The following is a 19,639-nucleotide window of genomic DNA, read 5'->3' as shown; positions in this document are numbered from 1 at the left end:
AGGCAAACCCCCTTGGGTGGGCTGTGTAGTCTGAAATGTGGGATACAAATAAATGAAAAGTAAAAATGAAATCCTGGTGCCCTGGACTGCAACTCACATCAGCCTCTGCCAGCAAAGGGGGATGTATTCCAAAATATCTGGATTACACCTGTTTGGGGAGACAAGCCCTGAGGCAGTACAGTCGTTAGTTTATATTATCAGTGGTGGCCGAGAGAACGTGTTTTACTCAATTGCATGATACACGACTTTTTCCATTCGTAAGAACTTCAGGGCATTGGTGGTACATTTGTTCTTTGGTACCAAAGCCAAATTGTGATTTGGGGTGGGAAAAGGAAGCGGGATTTATCATTAAAAAAATTAATTTAACTAATAAACAAGTTAGTTTACCTCTTGTTTTTGCTCCTGCACTAGCAGACATTATTATTATTTTTGATTAAATTTATATACTGTCCATCTGAAGATCACAGGGTGGTTTTTAAAGTTTCATAGGATTATTAAATTGATTGCTTAAGTCCTTTTCGGTACAAAGCAATTTGCAACCAAAGTAAATAATAATAATAAAATCACAAACATCATTAAAACAGATTTAACAGTATAATGTATAAGAAAGCTATAATAATAATTTATTATTTATATGCCGCTGATCTGACCTCTTCAACGTTTGGTGTTTGGATGTTACTGGACTACAACTTCCATTATTCCTTTACCATAGACTAAGCTGGCTGGGTATGATGGGAATTGCAGTCCTACAACATCTGGCACGCCAAGGTGGAAGAACTCTGGCCTCCAAATTTCTTCTCAACTCTTAATGTTCTATGACTCTATTATGAGGCTAGCTTATTTACATTGTTTTCACACGATATTTTATGGATTGAGCTTTTAAACATTTTCTGTATTTACTGATACTATGATTACAACCATACCTAACATGTTTCGAATAGTTATGTTGTGAGCCACTTCAGCCACAATTTTGTGGGAAAGCGCTATACAAATGGGAAGTATTTCAAATCCAAACTGCTAAGCAATTCCAGAAGATGCAGATATTCTTTTGAAATATCAAAAACTTGCTTTAGGGATGTTTTGCTTTCATCTCGCATTCAAAGCTGAACTGCACCAAGAAGCGTGAATCTGCTTCACAGCCTCTCCATCGGAATCAGGGCACCAAATAATGCACATTTTAAATATGCTCAAAATGTTAGAGAAACGGAATCGGCGTGTGACAGTGGCGTAGCGTGGGTTGTCAGCACCCGGGGCAAGGCAAGTAATTTGCGCCCCCTAACCCGTGGATTTGCGCCCCCTAACCCGTGGATTTGCGCCCCCTAACCCTAACCCCCAGATGTTGCGCCCGGTGCAGCCGGGCCCCCCTGCACCCCCCACGCTATGCCACTGGCGTGTGATTATGGTTACCCTCGCTGTTCTGATTCCCAGCCTAGCTGTACTTGTTTGGCCAATCTTCCATTGTGCTCTGACGGCTTTAAAAACGACGCCCCCAATCTGACTGCTTAGTAGTCGTCCTGTTCCCCCCACTCCACTGCTGGGTCGTCATCCATGCGCAGAATGAGGTAGGAGAGAAGTTGAAAGAGGTTCTGCCACAACAAGAGAGAGACAAAGAAGGAGAGGTCGCTTACGTCTATCTCGCAGCGATCGCCGGCGTAGTTCAAGTCACAGATGCAGTTGAATTTGTTGAGCAGGTTCTGGCAGAGGCCCCCGTTGAGGCATGGGTCAGAGGTGCACTCGTTGATGTCCACTTCACATCTGCAAGATTTATTTTTTTAAAAGGTAAATACATTGGCTAACTACTCACTAATGTGAATGGAAAAGGTGAGATGGTGGTATAAATTAACTTTATTATTTATACCCCGCGCATCTGGCTGGGTTGCCCCTCCAACACATATGAAAACATTAAAAATGTCCCTATACAGGGCTGCCTTCAGATGTCTTCTAAAAGTTGTGTAGTTCTTTATCTCCTTGGCATCTGATGGTAGGGCGGTCCAAAGGGAGAAGACCCTCTGCCTGTAACTTCACTTCTCGCAGTGAGGGAACCGCCAGAAGGCCCTCGCACATGGACCTCAGTGTCTGGGCTGAACGATGGGGGTGGAGACACTCCTTTAGGTATACAGGACGGAGGCCACTTTCAATGGCTCACTCAAATCCTTGGCTCTTCTAGATGGCTTAACTAGGGCAGGGGTTGCAGAGGTCTTGCCTGTGGGGTCCCCCTTTCCCCAAACCCCACCTACCTCCTAAATTAGACTTGATATAAACTGTCTAATGCCCCTTTTAGACACTAGCCATTAGGATGTGGGTGGCGCTGTGGGTTAAACCACAGAGCCTAGGACTTGCCAATCAGAAGGTTGGCAGTTCGAATCCCTGCGACGGGGTGAGCTCCCATTGCTCGGTCCCTGCTCCTGCCAACCTAGCAGTTCGAAAGCACATCAAAGTGCAAGTAGATAAACAGGTACCACTCTGGTGGGAAGGTAAACGGCGTTTCCGTGCGCTGCTCTAGTTCACCAGAAGCGGCTTAGTCATGCTGGCCACATGACCCGGAAGCTGTACGCCGGCTGCCTTGGCCAATAAAGTGAGATGAGCGCTGCAACCCCAGAGTCAGTCACGACTGGACCTAATGGTCAGGGGTCCCTTTACTGCAGCCAATAGAACAGGTTTTAGCATTCATGTGCGGTGTCTGCAACAGCTTCTCGGGGGTGCAAATGTGCCCATCGGCCCAGAGAGCCTGGCAACCCCTGAGCTAGTGAGCTGCGACTGACATGGAGTTGTATCACCTATACCGGTCCCATTTGGATCTTAGAATGAGTGTTTTTTGTTTTTAAAAGGGGGAAACTAGAGTGGGAGAAGGCAAGAAAAAAGAGAGATGCGAAGAAGATACTGAAAGGGGCGAAGGCAAACATGTAAAGCAAATAAGTACGGGTACTAGAAAGTCCTAGTTTAGAACCCAATGTTTTCCAGGATTGACTGGAGATACAGTGCTGCTTTTTTAAGAAAAATAAATGCCGGGACTCGCCATGAACGGCTTCCTTGTTCTCTTAAAATGGCAATGGCGCCCTCCTGAGAAGTGCCGGAACTGTGTTCTGGTGAGTTCCAGCTGAAAAAAAGCCCTGCTCCTGTTTCTATTGAGTCAAATTACTGCATGAAAAAAATTAAGATATGAAAAAAATTATGATTATTATAATAATCTCACCGCCGTCCTGTAAAGCCTGGGAGGCACATGCATTCCAAGAGTCCCTGGAGCTCAGAACAGTTGCCATAGTTGTAACAGGTAATATTTTTGATCTCATTCCCACACACTGTAGACGGTAGCCGTATATATCTAAAGCAAAACAACAGTGGTAAGCCTACAAAGTCACTTTCCCCTATTATTTTGCACCTCAATCTCTGACTTTTGTCTTCTGGGTTTCTGGGGGTTTTCCTGTTGTTATTCTGTCTCTCACAGCTACAATAAACCTACCATTAAAATTATGGGCTGGTCATTTCTTCGTCAGAGAGCAAACGTGCAAATTTAGCAGGGGATCAAGTATTCCCTCTCCCCTCACTGTACATGTTTGCTTGTAAGTAGTGATGGAGAAGAAATCAGGTTTGGTTAGGACAGTGTTTCTCAAACTTGGATCCCCGGCTGTTGGACAAACAACTCCCATCGTCATCCCTAGCTAGCAGGACCAGTGGTCAGGGATGATGTAGCAGGTTTGAGAAACACTGGGGTACGATTTTAATGTCAACTTACCTAATTCTCACTTTCAAAAGCAATGTGTGAGCTGAAACACAGCTATCCTTTGAAATTCACACCTCCAAATTTTGCTATGCACTTCTCTCTAGGCATGAGTCTGCATGGCTTTGCCTTCGCCCTGCCGCTTTCCCCTGGAAAACCCTCAAATTTAGCACTAAATTCGAACAAACAACAATCCACAGAAAACCTGATCACCATTAGTTCTGATTCAGTGCTAAATCTCTGTTTAGACAAAGTTTCCCAAACTTAGGTCTCCAGCTGATTTTTTTTGGACTACAATTCCCACCATCCCTGACCACTGGTCCTGCTAGCTAGGGATGATGGGAGTTGTAGTCCAAAAACAACTGGAGACCTAAGTTTGGGAAACCCTGCTTTAAACGCTATTAGAAAAGAACCAGTCCTATGTACACTTATCTGGGAGCAAAGCACCATTCACAATGATGGACAGTTATAAGACTGAGGGTGCCCACGACGTTACCTGATTTCCTCACCATGCAACTCTTAGTAGTGCAATTGCTAACCCAGGGGTTTGTTCAGCTTTTAATCCCTGCCTCATTTAAGAGATCGGAAGCAACTGATACTGTAGCGGGTGAATTTCTTCATCAGGCTTCAGGACAGTACCTGCAAAACCTTCCGGTGAAATTCCCGGCACATAGGCAGGAATAGCCATTAATCTCATCAACACAGGTGGCTCCATTTGCACACAGATGGCCCCGGCAGTCATCAATGTCTTCTTCGCACCTCAACCCCGTGTACCCCAGATCACATATGCACTTGTACATTGCGACTCTGTCGCTGCAGTTTCCGTGCACACAGGGATTTGATGCACACTCATCAATGTTGGTTTCGCAGTGGGTTCCAGTCCAACCCTTGGCGCACGTGCAACTATAATAAGAGTAGAAGTCTTCGCATATCCCGTTGTGCATGCAAGGGTTTGAGCTGCAAGCGTCCAGTGGAAGGCAGCCAGTGACGACGGGGTTGGCCGATATCTTGAGGAACTGCTCTTCCTGTGGTTTCTTCATATAGCCATCAATGGTTTCAAAGTAGGAGAGGTGGATGCCACCAATTTCCACAGTGCTCATGCACCCTCTGAGCCCGTCCAGGTTATCAAAAGCTTTGTCAGCAAGGTAGATATCTGTCTCTTCTCTCAAGAAGTTGAGGTTTCCTGTGGCAACCGTACTTGTTGTGATGTCTTCCTTGTCATTTATATCCATGAGCCATCTTGAGGACTGAGATAAGGGCTCCATCATTGAGAAGGTCACCTGGTGCAGGATCCCATCATTCACCGGCTGCGAGCTAGCCAGGCTCAGCGTATACAAGCTGTTGCCACTTTGCAACTGGAACACCAATTTGGCATTCTGGATGCGGATGGTGACAAACTCTGGCTCCTTTTCTGCGTAAAGCAGGATTACGTCGGAGTCCCGAGTCCGAAAGCCAAAGGTTATGTTGGTGAGGTCCCTGCTGATGTTCCCATTGCTTCTGTAAAATATTGCACTGCTCCTGCCGCTAAAAATTGCATTGGCAATACCTGTGTAGAGATAGCAAAAGGCATTAAGCATCTAGAAGTGGTGTACTTAGTCATGCACATTACATTTTATGTAACTTTTTGTTTTTTGCCTTTATATACTGGCAAGATAGCTTAGTGCCCTGGATTGCTTTTATAGCCATTAAAAATGCAAACAAACAAACACCCTTCCTCTCGGTATATGGATGGAAGATTGAGATAAAATGGTGATAGAGGGATATATATATAGAGAGAGAGAGTTCTGCTCAATTCATTATGTCATAGTTTCAGCACCCGCAAAAAAGGTAAAGGACCCTTGGATGGTTAAGTCCAGTCAAACGCAACTATGGGGTTGCGGCGCTCATCTCACCTTCAGGCAGAGGAAGTCGGCTTTTGTCCACAAACAGCTTTCCAGGTCATGTGGCCAGCAGGACTAAACTGCTTCTGGAACAATGGGACACCGTGATGGAAACCAGAGCTCACGGAAACGCCGTTTACCTTCCCGCTGCAGCGGTACCTATTTATCTACTTGCACTGGTGTGCTTTCGAACTGCTAGGTTGGCAGGAGCTGGGACAGAGCAACGGGAGCTCACCCCACTGCGGGGATTCAAACCGCCAACCTTCTGATCGGCAAGCCCAAGAGGCTCTGTAGTTTAGACCACAGCATCACCCACATCCCGCAGCCCCCTGCAATGCCCTCTAGGCTCAGTCAGTGTGGTGGATTGAGTCATGTTGCCCTAAATCCACCTCTGGTCTAGCGGGTGCTGAAAAGGCAACAGAGATGCCTGGATAAATGACTGGATTTTTATCCAGTGTTCTTATAAGGGACCTTAACAGTGTGCTTCTAGTGTAGTGGCTGCACAATGCCTGAATCCCCCTAATGTCTAGCTGTTTTTGCACCCAGTAATGCTACCGCTTAGCAAATTCTCTCCTGCGGTATAAGGCAAATGAAGTTGCTAAGAAACACTCAACTTCAGAGTGGTGCTATGTACAGCAACAAATGCCCCAATAAATGCATCACAAGGATTGGGAAAGCCTGAAACACTTGTGGAAAAAATTAACACTGTGTTGCCTTAGTCCCTCAAAGTTAAGGAGATGGGGGTTGGGCGTTAGGGTTTTTCAGGGGTGGGGAGAGGGGAATACTTGCATTCAAATCCTTGATGCACCAGCTGGCACTGGGCTTCATGGGGGCACGGACTGAGTTCGCACCATTTTACTTCCTCACAGGCTTTCCCAGCTGTATTTGGTGGGCAGGTGCAAGTGAAGTCATCCCAGATTGAATAGCAAGCGCCACCGTTTTGGCAGGGGTTCGGCTAAAGAGGAGAGAGGGGAGTCAAATGTAAGCAAGCATCTCTAGCAAGGCAATCGAGGAAAGTGGCTGTGGGAGAAAGAAAGAGGCTGACTTATTTCCTATGCCCACTGCTCTGTCATGTTTCCTCATTTAAAAAGTGCCATGAAAACACGTTCTGCTGCTGTAAATGCCTGCAGTGGTACCTCAGGTTACATACGCTTCAGGTTACAGACTCCACTAATCCAGAAATATTACCTCGGGTTAAGAACTTTGCTTCAGGATAAGAACAGAAATCGGGCTCCGGCGGCGCGGCAGCAGCAGGAGGCCCCATTAGCTAAAGTGGTACCTCAGGTTAAGAACAGTTTCAGGTTAAGAACGGACCTTCGGAACGAATTAAGTACTTAACCTGAGGTACTACTGTACTGGAAAAGTGCCCAAGTACAATTGTGGGCGCTTTAGATAAGGAAAACAGGGGAGATGGGGGTGGGGTTAAATATCCCCTCCCCAGAGCTGCTGCTCCAGTCAAAACTAGAGTCCCCAACTGATGACGGTACAGATTTATCAGTGGTCTTAGCATAAGGCAGCTGTCTGTATTCTACAGGATTAATGGTCTCAATTAATCATAGCTAGCGGTTGTATCCAATGCTAGCCCTACTCAGAGTAAATGCACTGAAAATCAATGGACATGGCTAACTCAGTTTTGTTAATTTCAATGGGTCTACTCCAGGGTTTCCCAAACTTGGGTTTCCAGTTGTTTTTGGACACTAGTCCTACTAGCTAGGGATGATGGGAGTTGTCCAAAAAAAAAAAAACCACAGTTGGAGACCCTGCTCCAGAAACAGTTTGGGAAACCCTAGTCTACTCTCACTAGAACAACTGGGACACAATCCTAATGCTACGAGACTAGTCAGTTATTCATGACTAGGTTTTCCCCATCGATTTTAATGGGACTTTTTCTGGATTGGGGCCAATCATTTTCAGGCTTTCTGGGAACTCACTAAGTATCATAAGGAACCAGGAACATGGGATGGCATCATACAGCATACTGAATTCCTTTTGGGATAATTGCGGGTTTTATAGGGCTCCTTTACCATTTTAAGGTACTGTTGCAATCCAATTGCTTTCTGTAGTGGTCTGTATTGCAAAAAGCACATTTCCGACATACCAAAAGAAAAATGTTCCTGCCTGACAGAATTGACTTTCTTATTTTTTCCAAATCTATGATTCTATAAGATTATCACAGTTGTATTACCTTATCATGTCAGACAAGCTTAGATAAGATATATTTCTTTTGTTCCAAAAACCACTTAAACAGACCATTTGACTTAGTCCTAGGAGAAAGGATATCAAAAGATAAAGAAGAAGAAGAGATGATTGAAGGCGAAAGTGGTCAAAGGGAGGAAAGGAGGCGTGTCAAGTAAAGCCTTTGCCAAATAAGAATGGGAAATGTTTTTGCAAACAACTTGTCAGGGAACTGCCATCGGAGCCAGAGGCGGAGGGAAGGCTCCAGAGGGATGCCGGAGAGGGTCCCAGCAGGCAGAGAGGCAGCCCATCTGCTGGGGAAGGAAATCAGCGTAACACCAGTGGAGAAGGGGGGCAGATGGGGGAATCGGAGAGGAGGCTCCAGGACTCTTCACCGGAGACCAGCGGAGAGCGCATGGGTGCTCCGCTGCCCACACCCTCCCTGCGCAGAAGACTTCCGCACAGGGAGAGTAGGAGGAGACTTGGCGACAAGGAACTTCTTTGCTGGAAGAAGTTCAAGAAACGCCCACTGACAGATTCTGTCAGTGACTGAGACAGCCACGAAGTGAAGGGCTGTCCAGACAGAAAGGGTTCAACCAGGTAACCTAGCCAGGAGTGGCGGCAACTTACGCACGAGAACCCCTATAACCATTACACAACTCTTGGCGAAATCCGGTGGTGCCCTGAAACCTTCCTCTTTAAAAAGCCTTTGTAGAGAATGCACAATACAAAGAAGGCCTTTCTGGTTAGAGAGTGATGAGCATGCATAGGTTTGCTGCATATCAAGGCCTGACCTTTAGCAAAAGGCTGTCGCATGTTATTTCAGTGCAAAAGATTCCAGGTTCAATCCCTTGTGACTCCAGACAAGCCTGGAACAGATTCCTGGTCTGAAACAATGGAGAATCGCTCCCAGCTAATAAAGACAACGGATGCTCTAGCATCTTCCTGCCTTCTTCCTTGTTGGACCACAGGCTGGTTGTGTCATGCGACCCCCAAGCCTAGGAGATAAGTAGCTATACAACCTTTAGAAGACAGGGAAGGTTTTTATTTTATTTTTAATATTTTATTATGTGTTTATGTGTGTTAAAAGCTGCCCAGAGTTGCTGAGGCAACCCAGTCAAATGGGCGAGTATTATTATTATTATTATTATTATTATTATTATTATTAATATCGAGTGGCCCCATTTTCATTGGAGAAATGTTGAAGGGTATGCACAAAATCGCTCCAAGTTTGGTCTTAGAGGACAGCCAGCAGGAAAAACGAATGTTTGGGAGTAGAGATTGAGTAGAAGGGGAAGGGAGACTTTCAGTGGAAAGCAGCAGTATTGTAAGTTATGAACTGAAGCCAGGATAATGTGATATTGCCTACTTCATCACCAAGGCCTGGTTCAAGCTGATTGTGTGGTGACTGCAGCGTCAAATGGCAATTTACACGTGTGAATGAGTTATCACAGATCAGTCCTCACAAAGAGGTCTGGGAATCCCTTGCCGTTCAGCTGAGCCCATGCATAGATTCTGGGGCAAGTTGACATGGGCCATATAATCAAATTGTGAGAAATCAAATGATGTCTGTGCATGCGTGAACTGGTTCTCAGTTTTCAGAGCAGCATTGGGCTATAAATGGAAGAGAACAGAGGAGAAGGGCCTAGGCAGTTGGTGCCTCTCTCTGAGGCTTCGTATGTCTAGGAGATGCGAAAGTAAATTAGGAAAAATGTGCCATTCTTGAAGTCTTTTCTGAAGGGATGATGGTACGTTCTGTGGAACAGCATGCCTGTCAAGATATAACAGGACCCCATCATCTGCACTTTTCTGGGAGGGAAATTGAAAACGTTTTTGTTTCAAGCTTTCCCAACTGGGTGAATGGACCTGTGCCATGGGTGTCCAGTTTTTTGCTAAATTAGTTTGTTTTAAACCTATTTGCTTTTTTGTGTTTTTAACTGTTTTTATTGTACATCACCTTGAGGCACTTGCATGAAAGGCAAATAATATGTTAATAATGATAATAAGTTGAAAGAAGGGTAAGCACAGGAAAAAGTGCTCAGCATGATTGTAAGCGATTTTAAAAAAATAAATAAATCATGAAATGCTTGAGACATTAAGAAAAAAAGCTGTTTCATATGAAACATACTGTACAGGAACACACAACTGACATTAGAACACATTCCGTCAACCCACTTGTATTTGCACATATGTAAGAGATGGTGTTTGTTTATAAATCCATTACTTTTTATGCAATGTTAAATGAGGACCGTGTGATTTCTGGTAGATCCAACACACATAGGGGCTGCCTTTGTATTTGTGTGGTGATACAACATTCCTCTCTTCTTTAATATTTTTACAGGCTTCATTGCCAGGCCCAAATGCCCGTAACATACCATGTGATTAGCCTGCTTCGAAAGTCTGGTTTTACAGTAATTATGAGAATATTTTGGTTTGAAAAACTACAGCGAGTTCAAGTTGCCCTTAATGAATAGCAGGCTTGCTAACTGGTTATCATTACCTTGCCATTCAAGCGCCGGGCCTTCCAGCCTCCCAGATGTTTCTGCGGTTTCGGCGCCCGCAAAGTGTGGGGCTGTTTGACAAAAACCTGATCTTACCTGCCTGTTTCGGATATCGTGTTCAGATATTCTTACTGTCACATGCTGTTTTCGGAGCACTGCTAGTTCAAAAGAGAATTCCTTGCTGCAAACATGGAAACGGCACTTTGAGAAACAGCATCCTTACCTGACAGAGGTTGTCTCCGATGCAGCCTGGGGCAATGTTGATCAGCGTGCTCTTTCTGATGACAGAATCTGATGAAGTCGTGACAGGGAAGAATTCCAGTGGTTGGTTGCCCAGTCTTAAATCTTGGATGCAGCCTTTGAAATATCCACCATTTACATGGGTTTCTTGGTCGTCGGGTAATCCTCCGATGTACATAATATCACCGCTCTGGATTTTTATTACAGGGATAGAAATGTAGCCCAGGTTCTGCGAAGACTGGAATAGCTCGGTCTTGTTTGGCTTGATTTTTAAGGATATCAAATAGAAATTTCCATCATTCACAGGCTGTGTTCCAAGGAGTTTGTCAGAGCTTAGGCCTGACGCCAGGAGTTTCCCACCTTCCAACCAGACCTTAAGAAATAGGATTGCGCCTTTTTTCAGAGACAGCAACAAGCCAGAAGGCTTACGTGTTCGGACAAACATTGAGATTGTCACACTTTCGTCGTCGCTGCCTTCTAAAGGAAAAGCAGCAAACCCTTTGGATTCCTCATGTCCAAATCTTCCTGGAATGTACTCTTGAGTTCACATGGCAAAAAGAGAGAGAAAAATAATAATACAACTTTAAGACAGGAATACTGATGGAAAAATGGACATATTGCGAAACAGACCGGGAATGCTCTGGCATTCTAAACTAAATTACCTGATGGCACTTTCAGTGGCAAACTACTATGGTTTGTGCCACTCCTTTGAAAGATGCATTACGAATCCTGCAAAGCAAGTGCAGCCTTTTAAAGATTGAGATATATAATTCTACCTTCTGTCTGAGATGATATGATATAACTGGCCCCAATTCAAAGCTAGGAGACCAGCAATGGCTGGTTCTGATGCTTCAGTTTCAGTCCTTTTGGGAAGGTAAGGGTTGTGACCCACATGTCTTACATTCCTCATTTCCAATCTCACCAGGGATCGCCCAACATTCTGTTCAGTAGTTCTGTTTTTCTCCTGATGGCCCATCTCTAATGTGCGAGGCAAAGAGAGATAACATATTGAGTGTCTTGAACACTGTGGCCCCAACGTTGTTTCCCTTTTGGTTGGATGACTCCGTGAATTTTGCTCATGCTCAGGGACTATTGGTTGTCAAACCTGAATTGGGAAGGATTTCCTCCTGAACTCAAAATTCCTCCTGAATTTTAGAGGGCAAGGGAACTGTTGGCCTCCCCCCTCAACATACATTTTGGATCTTATCTGCCAGTCACAGGGGCCAACGTTGGACATTTCTGTCTCCCTATGAGTCTGATGAAAGTTCTGAGGAACAAGTATGAGAATAGCAAGCTTGAGTCCCATGGAAACACATACAAGAAAGAACACTTCCTTAGTCCCTGCAAGCTGATTCTAGAAATCTGTCACAATGTAGAAACCACAACTATTTGATTTAGGAAAAAATCCAGGTTAATTCCCCCATTTCCATGTTGTTTTCAGCTCAGCCTGACTCCTACCATGCAAAAAGAGAGGTCAGTGTTGACTGAACTGGGGGTGATGCAGAGTGGGCCCTATGAAAGGAAACATTTTCTCTGATGCTGACACCAGAGCAGGGCCTCTAGTCTGAGTGGATCCCAGCTCTGTAGGATATGCGGCATGCTTGTTGATCAAGCCATACAACAGACTTTTCGTCTTGGGACATCAGGCAGCAATGCTGCTTCCTCTTTCTCCTTCTGCTGTGTTCAGCTCTAGATAAGCTTCTAATAAGGTGTAGGCTGGCAATTGGATATGTGCCTCTTTGTGTCTATTTTGGGTGTTTTGCCATCAGCTCTGAGGGATGTGAGACCCAATATTCGCGTATCAGATGGACAGATGAACTGCATAAGGAAATTTCAAGCAGGCTATGCTCAAAGGAATTCCTCACTAAGAGAGAAAACCTTATAACTTCCTCTAGCCATGAACTAAAGATAAACTTATTTCAGGAGTTAATTTCACTCCTTCAAGATTCCCTGAAGGAAAAAAGGAACAGGCCAAGTAGGCAATCTTCAGTATATAAAAACTCCAAACCCTGGTTTGATCAAGAATGTCAGGACATGAAGCTAAACTTACTGAAAAAATACAAGAATTATAGATCTGCCAATTTACCCCAACTCCCCACGGGCTGGTTTGAAGATAAACGAAACTATAAAATTTTGATCAAAAACAAAAAACTCCTGGCACAGAAAAGAGAATGGAAATGCCTAATAGATGCATCCAGAGAGAGAGATTCGGCCACCTTCTGGAGACTGGTAGCAAATGGAGTGCGATCTACTTCCTCAGAAGTGGAGTTTACTATACCTGCAGGGACTTGGGAGGCATTTTTCCAATCTTTATATTCAGCTCTGCCTTTGACACAGCCACTAATACAGTGTGCGGCAGGTGATGAGTGGCCTCCGGTGTCGGTTGCGGAGATTAGGAGGCTTATTCAGGCACTCAAACATAGAAAAGCCCCGGGAGCAGATAATATTTCTCCTGAGCTTCTCAAAGCCAATATTGACTGGTGGGCCCCAGTCCTTGCCACCCTTTTCACCAGCATAGATCAAACAGCAATAATACCAGAGGACTGGGGATTGGCAATCATCGTTCCCATATTCAAGAAAGGCTGTAAACTTGATCCAGCCAATTACAGACCAATCAGTCTCTTAAGCATCATTAGCAAACTTTATGCAACTCACTTACGTGAAAAGTTTGCGGACTGGCTGGAACAGGAGCACATCCTAAAGGAAGCCCAGGCTGGTTTCAGGGCACATAGATCAACTCTAGACCAAGGACTGGTATTGCAACATCTAGTGGAGAAATACACCTCAAAGAAAGGAGGCTCTCTCTATGTAGCCTTCATAGATTTCAAATCAGCTTTCGATTCGATACCCCGGCATAGACTTTGGGAAAAATTAAATGCCACAAACATCGATAGACGTCTTTTGCTTCTTATCCGTAGACTACATGAAAATACTCGGATCCGTGTTAGATGTGATCGTTATGGGAACCTATCAAAGGAAATCCAAAGTTTCCATGGTGTCAAGCAAGGCTGTGTTCTTGCCCCCATTCTATTCAACTTTTATATAAACTCCTTAGTCGGAAAGATGGAGGAAGCAAGTACTCATTCCCCAAACCTAAACAATATATCAATACCAGTCCTTTTGTACGCAGATGATGCGGCACTTATTTCCTTCTCTTGTGTGGGTCTAAGAAAACTTCTACGAGCTCTTACAGAGTATTGCGAAGCTGAACACCTAATAATAAATTATACTAAATCAAAAATTATGGTGTTCCCCAAGAGAAAACTCCGACATAAATGGAAAATTAATAACCAACCTATTGAGCAAGTAACATCTTTTAGATATCTTGGAATAATTTTTGATGAGAAGGGATCTTGGTGCCATCAGATTAAGAATTCCATTGTCAATGCGCAAAGATCTTTTAGAGCTATCATAAGATTCTTTTACAGAAAAGGAGGTCAATATGTTCCTGCCGCCTCCCAGGTCTTTGTTGCAAAAATACTTCCACAACTGATGTATGGCACCCAGATATTTAATTGTCAAAAACTCAAGTCCCTGGAATCTGTACAAACTAAATTTTACCGCTCCCTACTAGGGTTACCTACCTGTGTCTCCAACACTGCCATTAGGCTGGAGGTAGGTCAACTCCCTATTAATGCCAGGATATGGATCCTGAAGATTCACTTCTGGCTAAAACTCATATTTTTCCCAGTGGGAGTGGCTCCATTGACTTTATTAGACCCGTTCCAGTCTAAATGGAGATTGTCGCTTTATGAAAAATTGAAGGGCCTGGGGCTTTCCCCACAAGAACTTATAGCCGCAGGTTTTGAAAAGGCTAAAATGATGGTGAGCCAGCGAATAGGAGATGTAGAGCTTCAGGACCATATGAGCAAGATAGATAAATATCCAGCTATCCAAGATTATGAAAAAGGGTTTAATTTAACCCCATATTTGCTGGATCTACAAATCGCAAAATATAGGCGGGCGTTTACCCTTACCAGATTTGATGTACTGCCATCTGCCTTACTAAAGGGCAGATACGAGGGCACACCCTATGCCGAACGAGTTTGCCCATGTGGTCTGAAGGAGGTGGAAACGGCTTCACATGTGTTGTTACACTGCGACCTTTACGGGGATATCAGGTCACTGTTTATCTCTCCTATCGTCCAGAAATTTCCAGGTCGATCTGAATCCCAGCGGCTGAAAATCCTACTAGGAGATAAAAACCCAGAAGTAACACTGAAAGTGGCCAAGTTTTCTGCGGCCGCGATCAAGCGGAGGGCATTAGTTGTAAAAAAGTAAAAGATCTGACTCTTGGACAAGCCCCCCCCCCCCTTTTTTTTTTTTTTTTTTTTTTTCTTTTTAAGTCTACACATATATGGTAGTGCATATATGAGTATATATGTGCGTGCGTGTGGGTGTGTGTGCATATGTGCATTGTTTTTATGTATAATTTTACAACTTTTAATTGACACCATCATTCCCTCGTAAACTACTGTTGTCTTTATGTTGGTTTTTTTTCTTCTGGTCTATGACCGTAATAAACTTATTCATTCATTCAATATGCTGCAACAATCTCTTAAAAAAATAAATTGGGATTTGCTTTGGCAGTTCCCGTTGTACAGATTTCCTTCTGGTTATAGCCAATCTACTGATGTGCTGTGTTCTCCTCATTAAAGTAGACTACACTGAAAATTTAGATGACCAGGTATGATGGCTGATCATCCTTTTGGCTGATGTTTTCTTGATCTGAAATCAAGTATGGCACAAATGCCAATCTCTCAAACAACAACAACAAACGCCAACAAGCAAAAATCTTAAAACATTCAAGTGAAAGAAAACGGTCAAATCTTATTTTTCTTCTTGTACCTTCAAATCTTAGAATTGTAGAGTTGGAAGGGACCACAGGTGTCTTCTAGTCCAACCCCCTGCAATGCAGAAATCTTGCCCAATGTTAAGATCGGCCTTGTACAGAGTACACAGGTTGAGAACCCAGGATATTGTCTGAAGGTACATCAGGCTTGCTAAAGCTAAGCAGATCTTGGTCTAGACCTTTCTCAACCTGTGGGTCCCCAGATGCTGTTGAACTACAACTCCCATCACCCCTAGCTAGCAAGGCAAGAGCTCAGGGATGATGGGAGTTGTAGTCCAACACCATCTGGGGACCCACAGGTTGAGAACCGCTGGTCTAGACAGAGCCTAGATGGATGACCACCTAGAAACCAGATTTATGCCACCTTGTGCTGATGGGTGATCAGCACATGTAAGAAAATAGATGAAGCAACTATACTACTAACACGAGCACGTGCCCCAAAGGACCAACTGGCTTACTAAATCTCAGAGAAGATCACGCCTAGGATTGGACAAATGATGTTGGCTTCTTCTCAAGCTACCTTCACTCTTCATTGAGGCATGGCAACAACATGGCAAAGTTCAGGAAAGAAATCAAATAAATAATAATAATAAAGTGGGATGGAGTCTCATCATTTACTCAAACAGTGTGGTGACCTAGGGAGGCCTTCATTATATATATTTTAGGTGCCAGACAGAAACATTCCTCTTCAATTGGGCCTTTGGCTGAGTCATATTCTACAGTCTTTAAAATGTGTCTGTGGGAAGGGGGGGATTATTGTTTTGCTGTTTGGTTTTACTTATTTTCTTGTTTTTTTATCCTGTATTTTATTCTGTGAACTGCCCCAAAATCTTATGGTGATAAATCTAAGAAATAAATACAGGTGCTAATTAGTGTGGATCACATGGAATGGGAAGCAGCTCTCTGAACACCACAACAGTTCAGGGCAGCTGATCCAAAATATTCTGGAAATTATTTGGAGATACACTATCATGTGGAAATGGCTTCCCCTCTAGGTCAACTTTACCATATGGCAGGGTGAAGTGGCTTGCTTCTGGGCACCATTCAAAGTACTGGTACTTTTACCTTTTAAGTTCTAAATTACATTGGGACTGGATTACTTAAAAGGGTCACTTTTAATAATAATAATAATAATAATAATAATAATAATAATATATTTTTTATTTATACCCCGCCCTCCCCAGCCAAGGCCGGGCTCAGAGCAGCTTACAAGCAATAATAAAAACAAGTTAAATGATTACAACTTAAAAACAAAATTAAAAATACAACATTAAAATATTGAAACATTAAAATATTAAAATGTAGCCTCATCGCAGGAGGAGAAGAAGAAGAAAAAAGAAAGAGAGGGAGGGAATCAAATTGTTTCCAAGCCAAAGGCCAGGCGGAACAACTCTTTCTTACAGGCCCTGCAGAAAGAAATCAGATCCTGCAGGGCCCTGGTCTCATGAGGCAGAGCGTTCCACCAGACCGGAGCCAGAGTTGAAAAGGCCCTGGCTCTGGTTGAAGCCAATCTAACTTCCTTAGGGCCTGGAACCACTAGGGTGTTGCTATTTATGGACCTTGAGGCTCTCCGTGGGGCATACCGGGAGAGGTGGTCCCGTAGGTACGAGGGTCCTAGGCCGTGAAGGGCTTTAAAGGTCAAAAGCAGCACCTTAAATCTGATCCTGTACTCCACCGGGAGCCAGTGCAGCTTGAAAAGCACTGGGTGAATATGCTCCCATGGCAGAGACCCCGTGAGGAGCCTCACTGCAGCATTTGCACCCGCTGGAGTTTCTGGGACAGCTTCAAGGGCAGCCCCGTGTAGAGCGAATTACAGTAGTCAAGCCTGGAGATGACTGTCGCATGGATCACTGTGGCCAGGTCGGGGCGGGAAAGGTAAGGGACACCACACGAGACTGCCTGAATATTCATGTTTGACATCTGGGACTCTCTTTCAGGTGCCCCACAGCAAAGTTAGAAGAAGAAGAGGAGTTTGGATTTGATTCCCGCTTTATCTCTACCCAAAGGCGGGGAGATGAAGGCAAGAACTGATGTCTAAACAGCCCAGGGAGGCTTTCTGAAGTTAAAGTGTTGGCCCTTGCATGGCAAAGGGAGGGCTGAGGAGGTGCATCATTTGGTCCTCTGCTTCAGGCAGCAAAATATCTTAAGCCAGGATGGCTTCCAGAAGATGAAGAAGATGAGTTTGGATTTGATATCCCGCCTTTCACTCCTCTTCAGGAGTCTCAAAGCAGCTAACATTCTCCTTTCCCTTCCTCCCCCACAACAAACACTCTGTGAGGTGAGTGAGGCTGAGAGACTTCAGAGAAGTGTGACTAGCCCAAGGTCACCCAGCAGCTGCATGTGGAGGAGCGGAGACACGAACCCGGTCCACCAGATTCTGAGACTACTGCTCTTAACCACTACACCACACTGGCTCTCCACAGTGCTATATTAATAGATGAAACGGCCCCAAATCAATAATCACAATTGGCTAATCTGAACTAAAACCTTTAATGTGTGGTTTCACAGACCAAACAACATCAACAGTGTTAACTGGAGTTAAACAAAACAAACCCCAGCTGTTCAAAAACTTATAATCAGACTTTTCGTTCATAGGGCGGGAAAGCTGCTTTGGTGCACGCTCTCTCTCTTTCTCTCTCACACACATATTGCTTGCAGTGTTTTATTTTAATGAAATGATTATAAGACTCATGAAAACAGGGGTGATCATTGTGGAAACCTGCCTTCTAAGTGTTACAGGATTCATATCTGGCTCAGTTTACTTAGTATGGGGAAATAAACCCCTGACTTATTTCTGAATAGACAATTTCATAAATAACATGTGAAAAACGTTTTAATTTTGTGAATGAGATGATCTTAAACTTCTTTATGTGCTTGTTAAAAACAAGACATATGTCCATAAATCTTTCCCCTCAGTGTTGAAATGGTCATTTTTAAGCATGAAAGGTTAGTTTATTAAAAAAAAAAAAACGCCAGCTCTCTCTACTAAGGGAGTACTGAAAAGACATTTTTCTTGTTGAAGAGAGATCGCTTATGATGCAGCAAAGCCGGCGAGTGGCAGTTAGACGCGCAACATTACAAAGAAGGCAAAGGAAGCAGGGTTAGTCTTTAAAAAGGTAGCACAGCGAGCTTGCAGTTTTCAATTACTCTGCTTCAAAAGAAATATTGGGTCTGGTATGTGGTTTGATGGGCATTTAGCATAACCTTGGTCAATATTAACCTCTTGAGCCATTACGTCTGGATGCGGATGGAAATAAATCAACTTTGTTGCTTGCCTGCTACTGCTGAGAGAGTGCAGTGTGCAATGGAAATTCTTCCCAAGCACTTACTGTTTGTCAACTTCTCTTTAACAAAGATGCAAGTAATTTCTGTACCATAAAGCACACAGCAGAAGCAGCGCTTTGAAGAGCTCTTCCATTATCTATAAATTCCAAAGTGAGTGTGCCCTTGTATATTAGGAATTTAAACTTTAATGGATAGTTTAACCTAGTAAAGCTATAATCCTGTGCACAATTGTTATCAATTAAATTTATGCCCTGCCCTTCCTTCCAAAGGAGCCTAGGGAGGGAAACACACAAGCAATAAAACGTTTAAAAACACCCAAAAGCAATTCCTATACGGATGCTAACTGGGAAAGTTCTCTACTTTTTGGAAGAAACCTCCATGCAGCTGACTTGGGAGTAAGCTCCATTCAATCCACTGGGACTCATTTCTGGATAACCATGAAGAAGATTGGCTGAAAAGCTTTAATAGACTGATTGGTGATGGTCAATTGTATTCAGTGAAGTTGCAGTTTAAAGGGATACTTCCTGTTATGTTTGATTCTTTTTATTTATTTTATGTTGCTTGTGGTAAACAACAACTTGGCCTTTCGCTTCTTTTCAACTCTATGACTGATTGCAAATCCTGTTGCATTCAGTGGGTCTCACTCCTGAGTAAATGTGTTTGGGGTTCCAGTCATTGTTTCCTAAGTTGCAAGTTGCATTTGCTTCCTCCAACACACCCAAAAGTCACCTACTAAGGGCTTTAGTGATACGCAAATGTGGTTGTATTTAATCAATTCTTCAGTTAAAAGGCAATTTCTTAATCAACTGGCTATTCGATATTATTGGTGGGCAACCTTAATATGTGTGCATTTGGTGCACATAGAATCATAGAATTGAGTTAGAAGGGGTGACAGGAGCCATCTAGTCCAACCCCTGGCAATGCAGGAATCTCAGCCCTTCCTTCTGGGCTCTCCCAGCCTGAGGCAATAATAATTATACTACTACTA

General features: G+C 43.7%; 1 protein-coding gene and 1 long non-coding RNA gene across 2 annotated transcripts in view; both read right to left on the bottom strand.

The window, feature by feature from the left end:
• LOC128415374 (uncharacterized) overlaps positions 1-19,639 on the bottom strand; it is a 207,592-nt gene that overhangs the window by 73,179 nt on the left and 114,774 nt on the right. The window lies entirely within an intron of this gene.
• The window catches only part of CRB1 (crumbs cell polarity complex component 1), a 153,737-nt gene that overhangs the window by 25,783 nt on the left and 108,315 nt on the right, over positions 1-19,639 (bottom strand). Inside the window, exons 7-11 of the mRNA XM_053391485.1 lie at positions 10,498-11,051; positions 6,388-6,553; positions 4,358-5,264; positions 3,194-3,322; positions 1,629-1,755 (exon numbers count right to left, since the gene is read on the bottom strand). Of these exons, the coding sequence (XP_053247460.1) occupies positions 1,629-1,755; positions 3,194-3,322; positions 4,358-5,264; positions 6,388-6,553; positions 10,498-11,051 (1,883 nt within the window). The remainder of the gene's footprint in view (positions 1-1,628; positions 1,756-3,193; positions 3,323-4,357; positions 5,265-6,387; positions 6,554-10,497; positions 11,052-19,639) is intronic.

Source organism: Podarcis raffonei, chromosome 6, assembly GCF_027172205.1.
Source record: "Podarcis raffonei isolate rPodRaf1 chromosome 6, rPodRaf1.pri, whole genome shotgun sequence".
In the NCBI taxonomy this organism is placed as follows: Eukaryota; Metazoa; Chordata; class Lepidosauria; order Squamata; family Lacertidae; genus Podarcis; species Podarcis raffonei.
Note: the sequence above shows the minus strand (reverse complement) of the source record. Positions and strands in the feature narration are given on the sequence as shown.